General features: G+C 34.1%; 4 protein-coding genes across 4 annotated transcripts in view; 3 read left to right on the top strand and 1 right to left on the bottom strand.

Annotated features, from left to right (window-relative positions):
* Positions 1-1,909, top strand: part of LOC112522291 — a 9,400-nt gene extending 7,491 nt beyond the window's left edge. Inside the window, exons 15-18 of the mRNA XM_025131412.1 lie at positions 144-200; positions 286-379; positions 450-590; positions 1,567-1,909. Of these exons, the coding sequence (XP_024987180.1) occupies positions 144-200; positions 286-379; positions 450-590; positions 1,567-1,647 (373 nt within the window). The 3' untranslated portion in view covers positions 1,648-1,909. The remainder of the gene's footprint in view (positions 1-143; positions 201-285; positions 380-449; positions 591-1,566) is intronic.
* A 2,660-nt stretch (positions 1,910-4,569) lies between these two features.
* LOC112521946 (cyclin-dependent kinases regulatory subunit 1) lies at positions 4,570-6,631 on the top strand. The gene is made up of 4 exons (XM_025130962.1): positions 4,570-4,607; positions 4,720-4,804; positions 4,890-4,950; positions 6,244-6,631. The coding sequence occupies exons 2-4, from the start codon at positions 4,752-4,754 to the stop codon at positions 6,373-6,375; spliced, it is 246 nt and encodes an 81-aa protein (XP_024986730.1). The 5' UTR covers positions 4,570-4,607; positions 4,720-4,751; the 3' UTR covers positions 6,376-6,631.
* Positions 6,632-7,936: 1,305 nt separating this feature from the next.
* On the bottom strand, positions 7,937-9,019 carry LOC112520963 (protein SENSITIVE TO PROTON RHIZOTOXICITY 2-like). The gene has a single exon (XM_025129589.1). The coding sequence runs from the start codon at positions 9,017-9,019 to the stop codon at positions 8,009-8,011; it is 1,011 nt and encodes a 336-aa protein (XP_024985357.1). The 3' UTR covers positions 7,937-8,008.
* A 3,816-nt stretch (positions 9,020-12,835) lies between these two features.
* LOC112521304 (50S ribosomal protein L9, chloroplastic) lies at positions 12,836-16,881 on the top strand. The gene is made up of 7 exons (XM_025130079.1): positions 12,836-13,065; positions 13,140-13,267; positions 14,150-14,195; positions 14,380-14,477; positions 14,567-14,614; positions 15,398-15,566; positions 16,698-16,881. Exons 1-6 carry the CDS (start codon positions 12,913-12,915, stop codon positions 15,516-15,518), a joined length of 594 nt encoding a protein of 197 aa, XP_024985847.1. The 5' UTR covers positions 12,836-12,912; the 3' UTR covers positions 15,519-15,566; positions 16,698-16,881.
* The last annotated feature ends 315 nt before the right edge of the window (positions 16,882-17,196 follow it).

Here is a 17,196-nt window from a genome sequence, read left to right as displayed (position 1 = left end):
ACACATGTCAAATTAAAATCCTAAAACCTTGTACAATTATTTCACCATAATCCTGTTCCAGTCCTGTCTACATACAAACACATTAATGAACTGTATTAATTGGATTCTTCTTCCAACTAACATTCTATTTGACATTGCTTCAGGAGAAGTTTAAAACAACAGGATTATGGAGGGATGTACTGTGCTATATTGACAGTCAAGTGAGACCATCTTTCAATTTTTTAACACATTTCCTTGATTCTCATCTTATGTGGGCACAGTTGTGATTCTTCTCTAAATGTGCAGCTCAACGGTTGTATCTGCTGGGATTTTTCGCATATTTGGCCAGGAAGTAGCCGAACTTCCTTTAGTAGCAACGAGTAGTGAATGTCAAGGATTGGTGAGTATCAAATGTTCTCCTCCTGCTTTTGTGGAGAATACTCTTCTTATTTATGTGAAATGTCGTGTAGGGCTATTTCCAAGCGCTGTTTTCTTGCATCGAAGAACTGCTAGCTTCTCTGAACGTGAAAGTTCTTGCGCTTCCTGCCGCTGATGAAGCTGAATCCATATGGACCAAGAAGTTTGGTTTTGAAAAGATGCCTGATGTTGAGGTTTGCACTTTTTTTTGCTTTTCTTTAATGCTTACTACCTGCGTCCCAAAATAAATGTCCACACTGAAAAAGGGCTGCAAGGCGATTGGATTAAGTACAGGGGAAGGGGAAGGGGAAGGGGAAGGGGAAGGGGAAGGGGAAAGATGCACATGGTTTTAAAAATGCGCAATGATGCACTTTTTGATTAACCAAATGACAATTTTCTCGTAATAAAAGAGGAAATAAGAATTTTCTCATCTCATAATTATGGGTAGTATTGGAAAGTAGACCCTTTAGGGGCGTTTGGTTTGACAAAATGGTTTTGACGGACTCGGATATTGTGGAGAGATTTGGATTTGGGATCTTTGGTGTGTTTGGTTTGCAAGTTTTGGAAAGGAAATGAATTGCTTCTTTATAAACAAATTAAAAATAATTATAAAAGTAATTAATTTACTTTTTTATTAATTGATTATTACAAAACAAATGTTTTTAACAAAATTTAGAACATTATTACATGCAAATCTTAAGAAATCTTGTGAAATACCAACCATCCACGTCCTATGTTTGTAGCCTCAATGAAATCCCTGGATTTCAAATCCAGGAAATCTTTTCAACACATACACAGGATTGGAATCGAGTTCAATTCAAAATCCCTCCAAATCCAATCCTACATACCAAACAAGACCCTTAATTTTGAAAGCGGACGCTTATTTTTAGGCTGGAGGGAGTATCATATTTTACAGAAATATCGGGATTATTTCTATATGAAGATAGGATCGATAATCACACACAATCACAAAGAAAAGAAAATTTGATATTTACATGGTTCAACAAATCGTCTACATCTACATTTCAACACTTGAAATCTTGTTCTTTTCCCTTCATAATTGCAGTAGTTTTTTCTCTCATTAGAAATCATCGGTTGAAATTATCAAAATTTAAATTTTGTTGCTTGTTTGTTTGTTATCATTAAAGATGATGAGATGTTATGTTGCAGTTGAAGCAGTATAGAACGAAATATCAGCTGATGGTTTTCCAAGGAACCTCAATGCTGTACAAGACTCTGGAGAAGCCTTAAACAAAGAAGGGTTTTAGTCAAGTTTGTGAATTGGCTATCACTATAAACATGCATATTTTTTTTGGGTTTTTAGTGGTTATAGCAGTTCAGATCTATACCAAATACTTCATGTCGATACACAAGCAGGTACATGATTGTTGGCCGGAGACCGGAATTCCTTTTGTTTTGTTGTTGTCCGATTTGAAGGGCGTTTTTGGTGGGAAGGTTTAGATTTTGTTTTGAAATGGTACACAGTTTGAATATAATCTGAAAGCCTTTGTTATATGCCTCTCTTTTCAATTCATTGTTGTCTCCTGTATTTGTATGGTTCAAGTTTTAGATTTTCTGGGTGCATGAGTTGGGGTCTAAATGAGCCGAGTCGAAGGTTATTTCAGTTTGACTTGGAAAAATAATATCACGCTTGAGCTTGAATAACCTTTTCAATGTAGAGCTTGAGCTTGAGCCTGAATATATTTTAAGTGATCAAGCTTGAGCTAGATGCTTGCTTACGGGTTTGAACTCATGATCGATTAAATTTTTATTGGCTCGAGAATATCTATTTGATAAATGGAATATGAATCTATGTGTTGATTGGTCTATTTGTGATTTACGGAGGATAAAGGGTTGTAATATGGGTTACAAGATGCGGTGAGGGCACTTACAGGTTGTTTGATTGATTTTTCATTAAGTCGTGTATGAATAAAACTATTTATATAAATTAATTTGTCTGTATAAATCAAAAAGCTTTTGTTTGGAAGTGTTTTTAGTAGATGGGAAATAAGGTGTTTTTTTAATTAGTAGGAAAACTGTTTTGAAGGTTTCCGACTTGTCTTAAGAATAATTGCATGTCTTTATTTCATTGAAACACTTTTTAAATAATTAAAACGAGCAAAACACTCAACAATCATTAATATGATTACCATAAATTTATATTGAATTATTATTTCATGTTTATTATAAATAATTATAAGATTTAGACAAATTGAAGATACTTCGTAAGTCCGTATATATCACCTATTTAAATCCCTCTTGAAATCATTGGAGATTTTCCTTGAACCCATAAAATTACATGAGTTGGTCTAGACTCTAAAGTAGATATGGTTTAATGTGCCCGGCCCCGGTGGAACCGACTTGAGACAGGCCCGGGCCGGGACTGACTGTTACTGGTTTGGAAACTTTGGTTAAGGACCGATTACACTTCTCATCCAAAAACAAGAACTTTCCCCGGGACCGGTTATAGGCCCAACCTGATTTTTTCAAAAAATGTTACCATTTTTTATAGTCGCTAGGGCGGTAATATAACCGTTGAGAATACCAACTCACAAACATAAAACACGTTCACAATTCTCGCTATAATTCACGATTTTTGTTCGTGTTCGATGTTGGTTTTTAACAAATTATGATAAAATTTATTTTTTTAAGTGTATTTTGATTAAAAATTACATATTTTAAAGCTTGTTAAAATAACAATTTTATATTCTTAAAAAAATTTCAGAAAAAATCCATTGGTAAAATACGGAATTTTTAAAAAATAAAAAGTAAGTCCAATTTGGGCCCCTCCCATTACTGGGGCCGATTTTCATAACCAATTATGCTAAACTTTAACCATGCCTCGTGTTTTTGGTCGAGACCGATTATAAAAAGCTTTTTTAGAATCGAGACCGATTTAGACGTGCGAGTTCCCATTTTCAATGACTCAATGGGTGCGTTTGGTAGGCAAAACAGGGTGGAATAGGATAGGACAGAACATATTTGTCCCATGTTTGGTATGACCTTATGTGGGACTAACTAGAACAAGCTAGAACACGGGTAGGACACGGTAGTCCACCCTTCCCCCCTGGAACTAACTAGAACAATAAACATTTTACCTATCTACCCTCTCAATACCTAATACACAACACACCATTCTCCTTCATCAATCGACCCTTCTCCTTAATCAATCGGCCCTCTTCTTCATCAATCGGCGACAGAATAACTCGACAGCACGAATCACCGCCTCCTCTATCGCTTCCACCGTCTCCTTCATCAATCACCACCTCTCCTTCATCAATCGTTTAGAAGAACTCGACAGCACCCTTTCTCCTTTCTCCATACTCTCAGGTAATCGACCTTCTCGATTTTGCATAACTCGATTTAGAAGAACTCGACAACACCTAATTCATGTTTGTTTGTTGTTTCTGATTCATGTTTCTACTCGATTTGCATTTTGTTTGCTGTTTCTGATTCATGTTTGCTGTTTGGCCCTTTACTTTTTGGTACTTATGCTGCCCTCGTTTGATACCACTTAGCTGTTGTAGCTTCTTTTTTGGGGTGAATGCATGTTCTAGCTTAACTATGACTATTGATGCAATTGTCTTTTTCTATTCCTGGGTTTATCAACAAAAAGATCAAATCTTTATTGACTATTGATTCTACTGTTACCACAATGCATTTCTTAGGCATGCCTTTAGGCCATACTTGACTATTGATCCCACTGTTTTAACTATTCCACTATCAAAATGCATTTCTTTAACTAATGTTGAATTTTAAAATGTGTGTTAGGATTGATAATGGGTGTTTTAGGACCGGCACATATGAGTTTTTAATGCAATTTTGGAATTTTTCTTGGTATCTTTAAATAGTATTTGTAAACATTTATATTGATTATTTAGTGAAAAAACACTAAACAGCTCACTGGAGGTAAATTGGTCATTTTAAACAGTTCTGTCTTGTCTTGTCATGTTTTATCAAACGCTGAACAGCTGTCATGTCCTATCTGCGTACCAAACGCACCCAATATGACACCACACACGCCGAGAGCGCACAATTGTGTTGATCAGTCAATATCGAATTTAGGCGGGAGAGTTCAAATTTTGAAATTTATAGTTTCATATTAATTATTCCTCTTAGTTTTCTTTTGGTCCTGGCTCCCTTTTACTTTTCCATATTCGCTACGTGCGTCACAACACCTTAACCACTCTCTCTCTCTCTCTCTCTCAAAGGTATCTAGGGTTCTTCCTACATACATCTTCACGATTTGTTATTTAATCCTTTGATTCACTTACACCAGATTACCTGCTGATTCTATTGTGTTACTCTCTGAATTGTCACCAGGAATTTTTCGAATCTGAGAAATCAGAGTGATTATGGGCCAGATCCAGTATTCTGAGAAATACTTTGATGATACCTTCGAGTATAGGTAATTCCTTGCTTTTTCCGTTTAATCTTCAACTCTTTGGTTTCGATTTGAAGTATTATATGTGTTTCGTACTTATAATTTTCAGGCATGTGGTTCTTCCACCCGAAGTTGCGAAACTCCTTCCCAAGAATCGTCTTCTTTCTGAGGTATGTAGCTTACTTGTTAGTGTTCTTATGTTGTTTTTCAGCTAAATTTCAATCATGTTTGGAAAAATTGCTCGAATTTTTAATACCAGACTTCCCGTCAAAAGAGGTACCTATGGCTTTTGATGTCAACTTGACCATTTAACTTCCAAATTGATTTGATCTGATGGAATTAGGTGCAAGAAATTGATGCCAGCTTATATGTTGGCTTTGAATTTGAAACAGCATTAATATCGTATAAATGCAGAAGTTATGAAGTTTGACATCCGAACTGAAATTACTCTTAGTTACAGGTTTCATTAAGCGTAAATGCTTCCAGTGCTTGAAAATATATTTCTACTTAGTTCTAAAGTTCAATAAGAGGGCCTATAAGCTCACTTCAGTATGTTCTACTGTAAGTTGTCTAGAGATGCCTGATGATATTATTTCTAGATGCATATATTCATTATATGTCCAAATAAATATTCGGTTTTCTGTTCTTTGTGTATAAATCTAAATGATCTTTGTTTTTCTGCATGAAATAGAGGTTGTTCATGTCATTTGACGACAGTTTTTTCTATAATTAACAGAACTCCCTGTGGTTCATTTTTTCACTTTGAATCCTTGACCCCTAATGGGGCCTTATGAGTCATGATCAATAAAGGAATCAAAACAGCTAAGAGCATGGCATATCATCATCTGGAGTTACAATAAAAGCAATAAAAAATGGCTGTAATCACCCCAGTTGATTTTTCAATGCTCATTTTAAGATAATACAGAAATCTTCAGATGGAAACACTATGTATTTTTGAGAGTCTATGAAAATTCAAGCTAATCTATACATTCAAAATTCTTCGGTAAATAAATTTTGCATGATGAAATTCCAGAATTTACTTGATAAGAATACTGAACAAGGCACAACATAAACTGTTAGGAATCAATGCTAGAATTCATGCAACAACCAGAAGTATTTTTCTGTCTTAACTACTTCAATTAATGCGATATAAAATGGTTATTTATGAAAATTGCTCCTAATTGTGAACTCAAGTCATTTTTGGTGATCGACATGAAGAAATAACAATCTAGCTGTTCTTGTTTTCTATTATCTGCTTTCGTATCCTGTCTCAACTCAATACACACCTGGAACTTAGGTTTTCCATGCAGAACTTGTTGAAGCTTGAACTTAAAAATATATTTGCTCGTTTGTGAAGGACTTATAAAAGCTTCTGTTTCAAGAGAGCATTTTGATCTATTTTGAAGTTGAAATTGATTTCGTTAAAGCTTTTTTGATACCAAGATGTGGTTTTGTTCTTGTAGAGCGAATGGCGTGCCATAGGAGTCCAACAGAGTCGAGGGTGGGTGCACTATGCGATTCACAAACCAGAGCCACACATCATGCTCTATAGGAGGCCTCTCAACTTTCAGCAGAACCAAGAAAACCAAGCTTAAGCTTTTACCAGACCCTGCTTGTTAAGTGTCGTAACTTGATACCAGATAGATCATATTTATTATGTACCAAAATCTCATTTCTTCTAGAAATGGATGTAAGATGTAAGATATGCTTGAACTTTCTCATACTTTTATAAAGTACTATCTTAAGTAATACTTGTTAGTAATGGTTGATGCATCTCTAAGGATGAAGATTCTGAGGAGAAAATAGTGGTAAAATGGTTGTATCATGATGTTTTATTGCATGGTTATGCACATATCATCTTGCCTTTAAGTTGAACTACTCGATGCTCTCTACATTCAGGAAGCGTTTAAGGGATGCAGTGGAAATCTCATCTTTCCCATGTTCGAATTTAAGTGCTACCAAAACCTGAAGGTTTTGACTTCAGGCCATTCGTGACAACTTTAAGGAAAATAGTTTATATCATATTTTTGTCACTTTGTTACAGTTTAATTAAAATGAATGGAAGGGAGCAAAAGTGTAATGAAGAGACAACTACAATAGTTACTTTTTAATAGTAAGTGACAACAGCAGGGATTAAAAGTGTAATTTATGTAAATATTTCATGTGTTGCATATACTTTTTAATTCTTTTGTACTTATGATATTACATCGTTACTCAAACGTAATAACACATTACAATTATGCTAATTTAAGATAATATAAGACAACTAACAATCCTAAACATCTAAAACCACACTTTTCATCAAGGACAACTTTTTTTTAAATTAACCTGAATATTCAACCTGTTATGCAAACTGACAAATAAAAGCAGGTAGTCGTCCGGAGTTACTGCATTTGAACTTCCAGTCACAAAAGGATTTTTATTTCTCTTTGGATTTGAACCTAGACTTCTAGGTACTTATAATTTTTGGAGCTTAAGTTCAAACCAATTGTGGTTATAAGGATAACTTTTACCACACTATAATACCTTTTACCACACCAAATATGGTAGGCTCATCAACATAAGACAAAGTCAAGTACAATCACATCCTAAGGTCTTGTTTGGTTTGTAGAAATGAAATGGATTTTGTGATATTTAGATTTCAAATCCATTCCAATCCCATGTTTTGTTTGTTGGATTGTCCGGATTTGAAATCTATAATTTAATTGAAATCCTACAAACATAGGATTTTGAAATCCTTAGAGAGTGCTTGAGATTTTATAAGATTTCGTAGGATTGTATGTAATAAGGTTCTAAAAATGTTAAAAACATTTATTTTGTAATGATCGATTAATAAAAATGTAACTTAATTATTTTTTATGAAGTATTTATCAATAACGAAATCCAATTCCAAATCCTACAAACCAAACATATCAATGATTTCAAATCTATTCAAATCCAAATCCAAATCCCTCCATGAAATTCAAATCTCTCAAAAACGATCTTGCAAACCAAACGCATCCTAATAAAAAACCTTTGACGCGACGTAAGTCGTAGGATTTGCATGACACATCGTCCACACACAACCGGATCTCTTCACATGTATTATCACATGTGATAAAGATGTTCTCGGAAAGTGTTCTCATTTGTACCTCCATCGTTCTTACACTCAAGAGCTTCAATCAAACACGTTATTATATATATGTTTATAACCATTTAAACATGAGACAAAAACCCACCTTCCAAATCTCATTGACTCTTAATCAAAGAAGTACTCTTATTATAATCAACAACTGGGGTATGCCCTAAGAACAAACCAACATGACCCATGAGCTTATCTTTCCTCGAAAACGTTGTGCCACAAGAACATCGCCATTTCACATCCCCACAATGCTTCTCATGCGTCCGTAAATCCGAAACCACCGAAAACTGCTTTCCGTTGCACCGTTTACATGCGTACAGCTTCGGACAATGGCTCCGTTTGTAGTGATTCTTCATGCAAATCATCGACTTCAACGGCTGGAACTTTGGATGCTTACGGTTCCATCGACACCCTTCTTGCGGACACGAATACTTTCTCATTGATGTCGTACTACAACCGTTTATCACAACGGGTTTCACGAGAGCTGCTGTCGACTTGTACTCGTCTCCGTGGGCTCGCATATGCATCCTCAAATTCGCATCTCGTTTGAACCCTTTCCCACATACTTGGCAATAATGTGTGTATTTCGCTAGTAATTCGGCTGCCTCCATTTCTACGATATCGTAGTTCTTTTGCCACAAGATTTCTTTCTGTTTCTTCTTCTGATCTAAACCAGTAACGTCGTCGTTTCTTGTTGAACACTTTGCATTACCAAGTATACTATTCTGATCAACACCACCGGCAGACCACTGATCAAATATGGGGTTGGATTGAGTCAATTGATCGAACCCAATGATCATATCGTTATGGGTGTTGTTGACGTTATTAATCTGGTTATTAGCATCATTTTGACTAATGTTTTGGCAAGTGGAGATGACGTTAAAGACGATGGAAATGATCTCTTGGAGCAAACCCGCGACGTTCTCCATGTTTTCCGGCGAGTTGGAGGTGGAATGATCAGAAGAAGCCATGGATGATGGGGTTTGTGCGAAGAAGATGGTGGCGCGAGATTGAAGTTGTTGGGTTTTGTCTAGAAGAAGCGATAGGTTGAAGATGAGGGAATCGTTGATGGTGGATTGGTGGTGATCAAAGGTGTTTGAGAAGCAGAAGGCAGCCATTAATGGAGATCGAAGATTGGTGGTTTAATGGAGGTTTGGAGGTGGTGGTTTATATAAATTAACCGTCAAATGAATGGAAAAGAGAAAGTCAACGGTTAAAACCATCACTGCTTGCCACCTTCCTCAGGTAACCCTAGCAAACCACACTCGTCATTTATTTATTATTTATTTATTTTTATTTTGTTTAGAGGGTGACTTGGATTTTGTCAATGTATATATCTAAACCGGAAATAAATTCAAGATTAAATTACGATTTTAGTTTCACTACTTAAAAAAAAAAAATACGGGTATCAACGATGGATTTTTTTTACCGGAAATTCCATTGAAAAATCAGTGACGGATTAAATCGACGGGTTCCAAAAAAATCAATGAAAGTTAACTTTTGTTGACTTTCGCCACAAATCCTGACGAATTTGTGACGGATATTTTATTTATTTATTATTTTAAAGAACCGTCACAAAGTTGGTCTAATTTTTTTTAAATAAACTAATTATTGTTAATTAATTATAGTTTGTAATTTAATTTATCCTTATGAATTAGTAATTTATTATTATTTTCATCATTAAACTAATCTTATAAATCATAAGGACGACAATAAATTATAAATCATAAGAAAAAAAATAACAATAAATTACAATTTATAATGATAAAAATCACAATTTTTAAACCAAAAAATGAAAATCAAACCGCAAGGGTGGTGCCTGATTGGTTTGAGCTTGGCTCCAAAGGTCAAAAGAACCAGGAGGTCCCATGTTCAAATTCAAGGAGGAATAAAAATCCTCTTGTAGCCACGGAGGTTCAAATGCGGTGACTCCGGGCTATCTACAAAACAGGTGGTCGTTCTGAGTTTAGTCGGCTCGCATAACGAGTTGGATATACAAGTTAATAAAAAAAATGAAAATCATAATCTTTAACCAATCAAAAGGAAAATAAACATAATTTACTCCAGAATCAATTAAAATTAAAATATTAAATAGTTTAATATTAAAATTAAAATTAAAATTAAATTTAAATAATTTTTATTTGTTAGTTAGCTATATATAGGTATACTACACGTATATAATAGTGAGGTCTTTTTTGTCTTTTGCTCATAGTTTATTAAGTATGTTTATTTTGTATTCCTTCTGTCGTTACGTAACTGTAACTGTAACTCCTTTATTTTCAACATGAAAACGTTTATATATTATTTAAAAAACCATGCATCCAATTACATAATCTCCAAGTCAAACCAATACATAAATCATTACTAGAATGAAGAATATCAGCAACGGAAAAAATCCTTCGTTGATCAGCAAGAGATCAACGAGAGACTGACCAAAAATCAGTTATCTCGTTGATCCGTCGCTGATAGCATTACCTACGAGCTTTTGACCGACTGATGATCAACGACGGAGAAGAGGCCTTCAGTGACGGATCAACGAGAGAATTTTCTCTCGCTGATACTCTTCATTTTTGTAGTGAAATCATATAGCAAAAGTCTTGCATATAATACCGATGCATAATAAAAGTACTCTATGTATTAGTTCATAATATACCAAACCGAATAAGTAAACTAATATTCCAATACATAGTCCAAAAATACAAATAACCCGATATCCCAATCAGGGCTGGACGCAGATTTTTTTTAAGTAGCAACATAATTTAACTGTAAAAATATCAGTTTTTTTTCATAGATCTATTAGTTAGTTTTTTGTTCTTCCATAAAAGAGATCAATGTTCGAGTCCACATTTCTTCAGTTGGAAAAACTATACGATCGCACCCAACACGACAATACTACGACACCCTTCGTAAACATAACTAAGCAATTTAAAATTGGTACGGGGAAACATATCAAAGCATCACCATGTAATTATACAATCGGGCTTCATATAATTCAAATAAATTGAAGTTATACTTTTGACGCTCTATTGTAATTGTAGTTGATTCAATAGACGTATGACTCTTTTATTTTTCAACTATTTTTACAAATATGCCCGTATTATTTTATAAATCGGTTTATCTATTTTTCTAATAACAGATTACTTACAACACGACATTAAAATCAATTAGAGGTGACAAAATTAGGCTAAAATTAATCATTTGTAGGTTTGAGATGAGCACAAGCTATTTTTCTTGACTAACAAGTTTAATATAATATAATATAACAAACTCAAAATCTTTTTTATCCGTTTGAAATCTTGTTTATATCTGTCTTATAAATGAGCGGTGCTTGCCCAGAACTAACGGGCCTTTTTTTTTTATAAAGAAAACATAATTTGTATAAAATCACAAGTTATACAAATTAATTTAAAATACATAACTATTTTCCAACTTAAAATTAGACGTAAATACATAACAATGTACATAATTTAGAAAAAAAAAATATTCTGAAAAATACGGACTATCGATATAAGAAATGACCAAATGAGATAATAAGGAATTGATTGGTTGAGTTAATTATGTTTTTACGTTTTAGTTTATAGTGTTATTATCTTGAGTCATGATTAAGTGAGAATTGATAATTATCAAGAATTTACAATTTTATTTATAAATTTTAATTATAAAAGTAATTATTAAAGAATATTAACGAGTTGGGCGGGTTTGCCCAAGTTTTTTTCCCCATAACTTACGCTCGTCGGATTAATATTAACAAGTTAGTACATACCCGTCCATTTCTTCGAGAATGGTAGTCCAAGTCCGTTTTTTAACAGACCAGACTGGATGAATCGAGCAAACCATCCCGCCGGTAAACAACTTTAAATTAGACTATTTGGATAACATATCGAAATCGGTATATTTCTAAAACACATCATACAATTTTTTTGATACTCATGTATAATTAATACATTGAAATAATTATAAAAACTAGAGTAAATTACGTTTTCCATCTCGTGGTTTATTAATCATTACGAGTTTCGTTTATGTGGTATTCGTTCCTATAGTTTATACTTAATTATTATTTTCATCTTTATGATTTATAATTTATTGTTATTTTAGTCCCTATGGTTTAGTCCCTTGTAACTAAGGGTAGGAATTAACCCATAAGCGATTACGATTTCTAAACCATAAGGATGAAGATCACAATTATTAACAAATCACATGAACAAAAATTGTAATTTACTCCGAAAACTATTACTATAATAATAATTCAAATTCTTAATAAGACAATCTAAAATGCTGTAAACACTTGACTATGTGAGTTCTTAGGGGCTGTTTGCCAATTGCAGAATGGTTTGATGTTAAATAATTAAGTGTTCAGAATGATTAAGAGACTCTCATGATATAGTGCAAAATGAAATGTAATTGTTTAAAATGAAATTAGGGTGCTGAATGGTTAAGGGAGACACATTATACATTCAGAGAGTTTTAGAACCATTAAGAAATGGATTTTTTTCTTGTCAAACAAGATTCAACTCTTAAGATGCTGTCTTTTAATGAAATTATTAAAAAGTAAACAAACAACCTCTTAGAGGACTTTTAAATAGTGGTTATAGTTTGACAAAGAGTTGATTACTGACAACTCCAACCGGCCTCACACGGAACCCATATCCAAAAACATCAATGTTAGGGGCATTTCTCAGCGGCTAAGACCAGTGGCCAGGGTACGGGTGGAATCGGACCCGATATCTGTCATGTATTTATAATAAGTCTCTTATTTTTATCAACTGAGTTACACGACAGAGGTTTGATGGCGATTATAATTCAGTAATTCACACAATAATCCGAAACTTATATTGTATTTATTGTATGTGAAGGGGTATAGAATGCAATCGAAGCTATTCTCGAGGGGGTATTGGTGAACTTTATAAATTGAGAAAGTAGATATAGCAAAATTCACTGTCGACGACCCGAGCCTTCCCTTCAGATATCGTAACCAAACCCACTCCGGATAAGATAAATTCAGAGATTGTCAATGGCTTCTCCGGCAGCAAGTCTGTCATGGAATTCATCCTCATGGCTTAGTAACCGCACCCTAACAAGAAACATCAACCACAGCGCCCCAATTTCCGATAGAAGTTCCGTTTTTGTAATTTTGGCTCAAAAGAAAGCCAAGAAAACACGAAAGGTACAACCAAATTGTGCACATTTCGATCCTACTTAGCCTTATTATTAATCGGTTTTCTTGTTCTTGGATTACAGATAATATTGACGGAGGATGTTATTGATGTGGGGAAGAAAGGGCAGCTTTTGGATGTCAAAGCTGGATTTTTCAGGAACTTTCTGCATCCTGCCGGCAAGGCCCAGATTGTTACTCCCGTCCTTATCAAGTAATGTGTTAATTCGATTGATTTTGATGAGTTTTTATTAGTATTTAATCAAGTAAATTCAAGCAAAATTCTGCTGGTTCTAGAGTTTTATGGGCCAATGTTAATCATCCTGTATGAAGTCTGCCAACTGTTTGTGAAAATGACAAGCGAATGTTAGTAAGGCCCGTCTCAGTTTTGTGGTTTTGAATCTTTTGACGAAAAGAATGTTGGGATTTGTTTATGAGTTTTGAATTTGATGATATTTGATTGAAAGAATAGGTCAAGTTCCCCTAAAGAACTAATGGTTCCAGGTTCAAGATGAATATGATGAATAATGAAAATGCATGTGATTCATGATGAATAGTATTCATGAATATTTTAGGGTTATTCATTTTGAATAATTCATGAAATAGTTGGTTCCAAGTTTCTCAAAACATTTACAATTCTTATTTGAACCTATTCGAAGCACTAGCCACTATGCAATGTGATTGCATCCTTGTTATTTTCTTGGGTTGATTCATGGGTGGATAGCCAGGAAAGCAGCCTACTTTTGAAGGTAACAGTTATGGAAACACATAGATGATAATAAAGAAAGCTTTGCATCAAGTTTTTTGGACCTAGAAAAGATCATCCATCGAGTGTCAAGAGAAATATTTCAGGGATTTATAAATAACAATGGCATGATGTTAGTGTTTTCTTACACTATCCATAAGACAGAAAATCGAGTTATGATGATAATTTGTGCTCCTATATACAGGGTGCAGTGCCACCCACATAATTCCATTATACATTAATATCATTGGACTTTTTGTAGTTTACAATGTCGAGAATATAATTTTTTTCCTTTCTAACACATGAAATAGTTAATCTTTTCTTCATTATTTTCTTTTGCTCTTTGTCCAGGGAAATGAAGGTCGAAGAGGAGAGAATTGAGGCCGAAAAACAACGGGTATTAAGGGGCCACTTTGATTTGATACCCTTCCTTTTCATTGGAAAGCTGAATCATAGAAAAAACACTGCAAAGATAGACCAAATGTTCATAAACATATAGAATTCTTGATCATGTTTGAGCCTTCATAACAATCTTATCTTTTTAGTTATCTTGGCTTCAACAATTTCATTTTGTTTGTTAGGTAAAAGAAGAGGCTCTGCAACTTGCTCGAATTTTCGAAACCGTTGGAGCATTCAAGGTGAAACGTAAAGGAGGGAAAGGAAAGCAAATTTTTGGAAGGTGTGCACACTTATACGGAACTCGACGAATAATTTGTTTATCCACATAATCTTTTTGAACTTGCTACTAATGCATCTTATCGCATCCAGTGTTACCGCACAAGATCTTGTTGACATAATCAAGGCACAACTTCAGCGGTAATCTATTTTGTTTATGGTGAACGGTTTATTATACCTTTTGTTACCAAGTGACATTTTCAAACTGTTTTCTTATAAACTTTTCTAGCTTACTTTTGCAAGTACCATTTATGCTTCTCCCATTAGAATCAAGTTTGAAGTAATGTAATTAATTGGAGAAATGTTATATAAGCATGTATGGATTCAAACATGTTAATTATATCACTTACACAAAAAGCCTTTAGCCCGGGTTTCCTCTATGAGGTTGGTTTTGGAACTTTTTTGGGACGACCCGTAAAATTTGTAACATTTCCTTTTCTGGAAAGTTTTCATTTAGGATTATGGGTTTGTGTATCTGGGTGATTAGAAATGAGTTCTGGCATTGATTTGGGTCCATAAGCTTCATCTCTATATCTTTATTCAAGGGTATTTTAGATATTTGAGACAGTGCAGAAATTTTCGTAGGATAAACCAAACCAAACATATCCAGTATATCCTATCTGTAGGTAGGGCCTTTGGGGAGGCGTCAGATGTATGCAAACATCACCTCTGTCCACGAGACAAATATATTGTTTCCAAGAAGACCCCGACTTGCATAAAAGAAAACGAAACATATCTAGAAAGCAAAATGAAGGCCTTCTAACCATGAAGAACCCAAATACATAGCGAAGAACTTTTATTTCTTTTTATATCAATGATACTTTTATTGAAAATTGAATCATAATTTCTATGCTTTTGACTTCTTGAATGATTTGGTTATTTTAAAATCTTATTCTACGACTGTTTCTATTCTTTTTCCTGTAGGGATATCGATAAAAGAATTGTTTCTCTACCAGAGATCCGAGAAACCGGAGAATATATTGCAGAGTTGAAGCTTCATCCTGAAGTTAGTGCCGAAGTAAGGTTGAATGTATTTGCAAACTAGCGAATGGAACATACCCGATCAACTTCTTTAAAGAGGGTCTATGTTAAGGTATGCGAACTAATCTTTTCATTCTTTTTTCAAAATCCCTTCATCCCAAAAAAACTGTCCAGATTCTATTTTAGTTTATCTCAAAATAAGTACACACTTACCAATTCTACACTTAATGTGATATGGAGAAGTTCATACTCCCTTATTAAAGGTAAAATCGTCATTTAGTCAACTAAACAAATGAAGGGTAAAATTGTCATTTAGTCAACAAAATAAATGCAATGATTATACGTTTCTAAAACTGGGTGTTCTTTTCATTCTGGACATTTATTTTGAGACGGTGGAAGTTATTTTATTTGATAGACTTTCGTTTTCGACGTGATCCCTAGGTGGGAAGGCACCTTAGGTTTGTTGGCCAGTCCGTCTGTTTGTTATTCTATTTAGTTTTGCTAAAAGGCGAACACATTGTTAGGAACAGTGTCGCTTTGGCCGTGGGTGAACTACTTTGCCTAATTCGTCTTTCGTTAGGTTGATTGAATCTAGCAAAAGAGCTAATTTTTAGCTCAAAATGCCAGAAATAAGAGCATTATTCGTTTTTCGGCAATCTAACCCACCATTTTAAGAGATTCTACCGTGTTTTATACAAATTGAACTATTAAAACCAAACCAAACGAACTCAGTAGATATTACACGAAATAGGCAGTATGATGTACGCAGATCTTACTTCTATTGCTACAACATTGGGTTCATAGACGCCATAATTGTTTTAAGTGTCCCAATAGACTGCTTAATAGGACTTAAGTTTATAGGACCACTCATAAGACGTCTTATGTAAAAGTGATGCAATAGGTTTGTAAGATGTTTTTGGACATCTTAACAAGTTTTTAGGACATTCTGAAAAAGAAGGGTGACTTAACTTTTTAAAATAAAATGTCGTTAGCTATTTACAGGATGGTATTTGAAAAAGTATCTGTAAAAAATGTGTATAAAATAGCTAAAACGACAATTTATTTTAAAAGATATCTAAAAACCTTGTTAACGTCTTATAAACTTATTACAACAATTTTATATAAGACATCTTATCATTTGATCCTATAAACTTAAGTCCTATAAAGCGCTCTATTAGGACGCTCAGACGTTGTTGGCGTCCTAGAAGACCTCGGGATTAATTGTTTTTATTTTTATGTGCAGGATGAAAACTGTGAAAGTAGTTTTAGAATCGCAGATAGCGCTACCCAAGTTCAAGATCCCATTTTCTGCTGTTTTCGTTTATGTGTTCACAAAATTACATTCGTATGTATACACATTCTCGGGACTTATTTATTAATTTTGGCGTTATTCGTTCGTTCTAGTGAAATTTCAAGGAACACTTCTATATCGATCGCTCCTTTTCAAGCCGTGTGACTTGGCGACATCGAGGAAACAAGATGTCTGGTTTTGCATTATTTGACTAAGGTTTTGTCGATGGATCATAGATTGACTAGTTTAACGATCTTTTTTTGTGTTCGGTTTAGGTATTTGTTCACGAGTATAGATTTTATATACAAGCGTTACCGTTTTGAATAAATTATATTTCACATTTTTTTTCCTGGAAAAACGTATAGAATAGTAGAAACCGGTTACCATGTTGATGTGACGAGTATATGGTATCCAACTCAGTATTATTTGTTACCGGTCAATGCTTCAACCT

This window comes from Cynara cardunculus, assembly GCF_001531365.2.
Source record: "Cynara cardunculus var. scolymus isolate 2C chromosome LG 11, CcrdV1, whole genome shotgun sequence".
NCBI classification, from domain to species: domain Eukaryota; kingdom Viridiplantae; phylum Streptophyta; class Magnoliopsida; order Asterales; family Asteraceae; genus Cynara; species Cynara cardunculus.
This window is presented reverse-complemented; position numbering and strand designations above follow the sequence as displayed.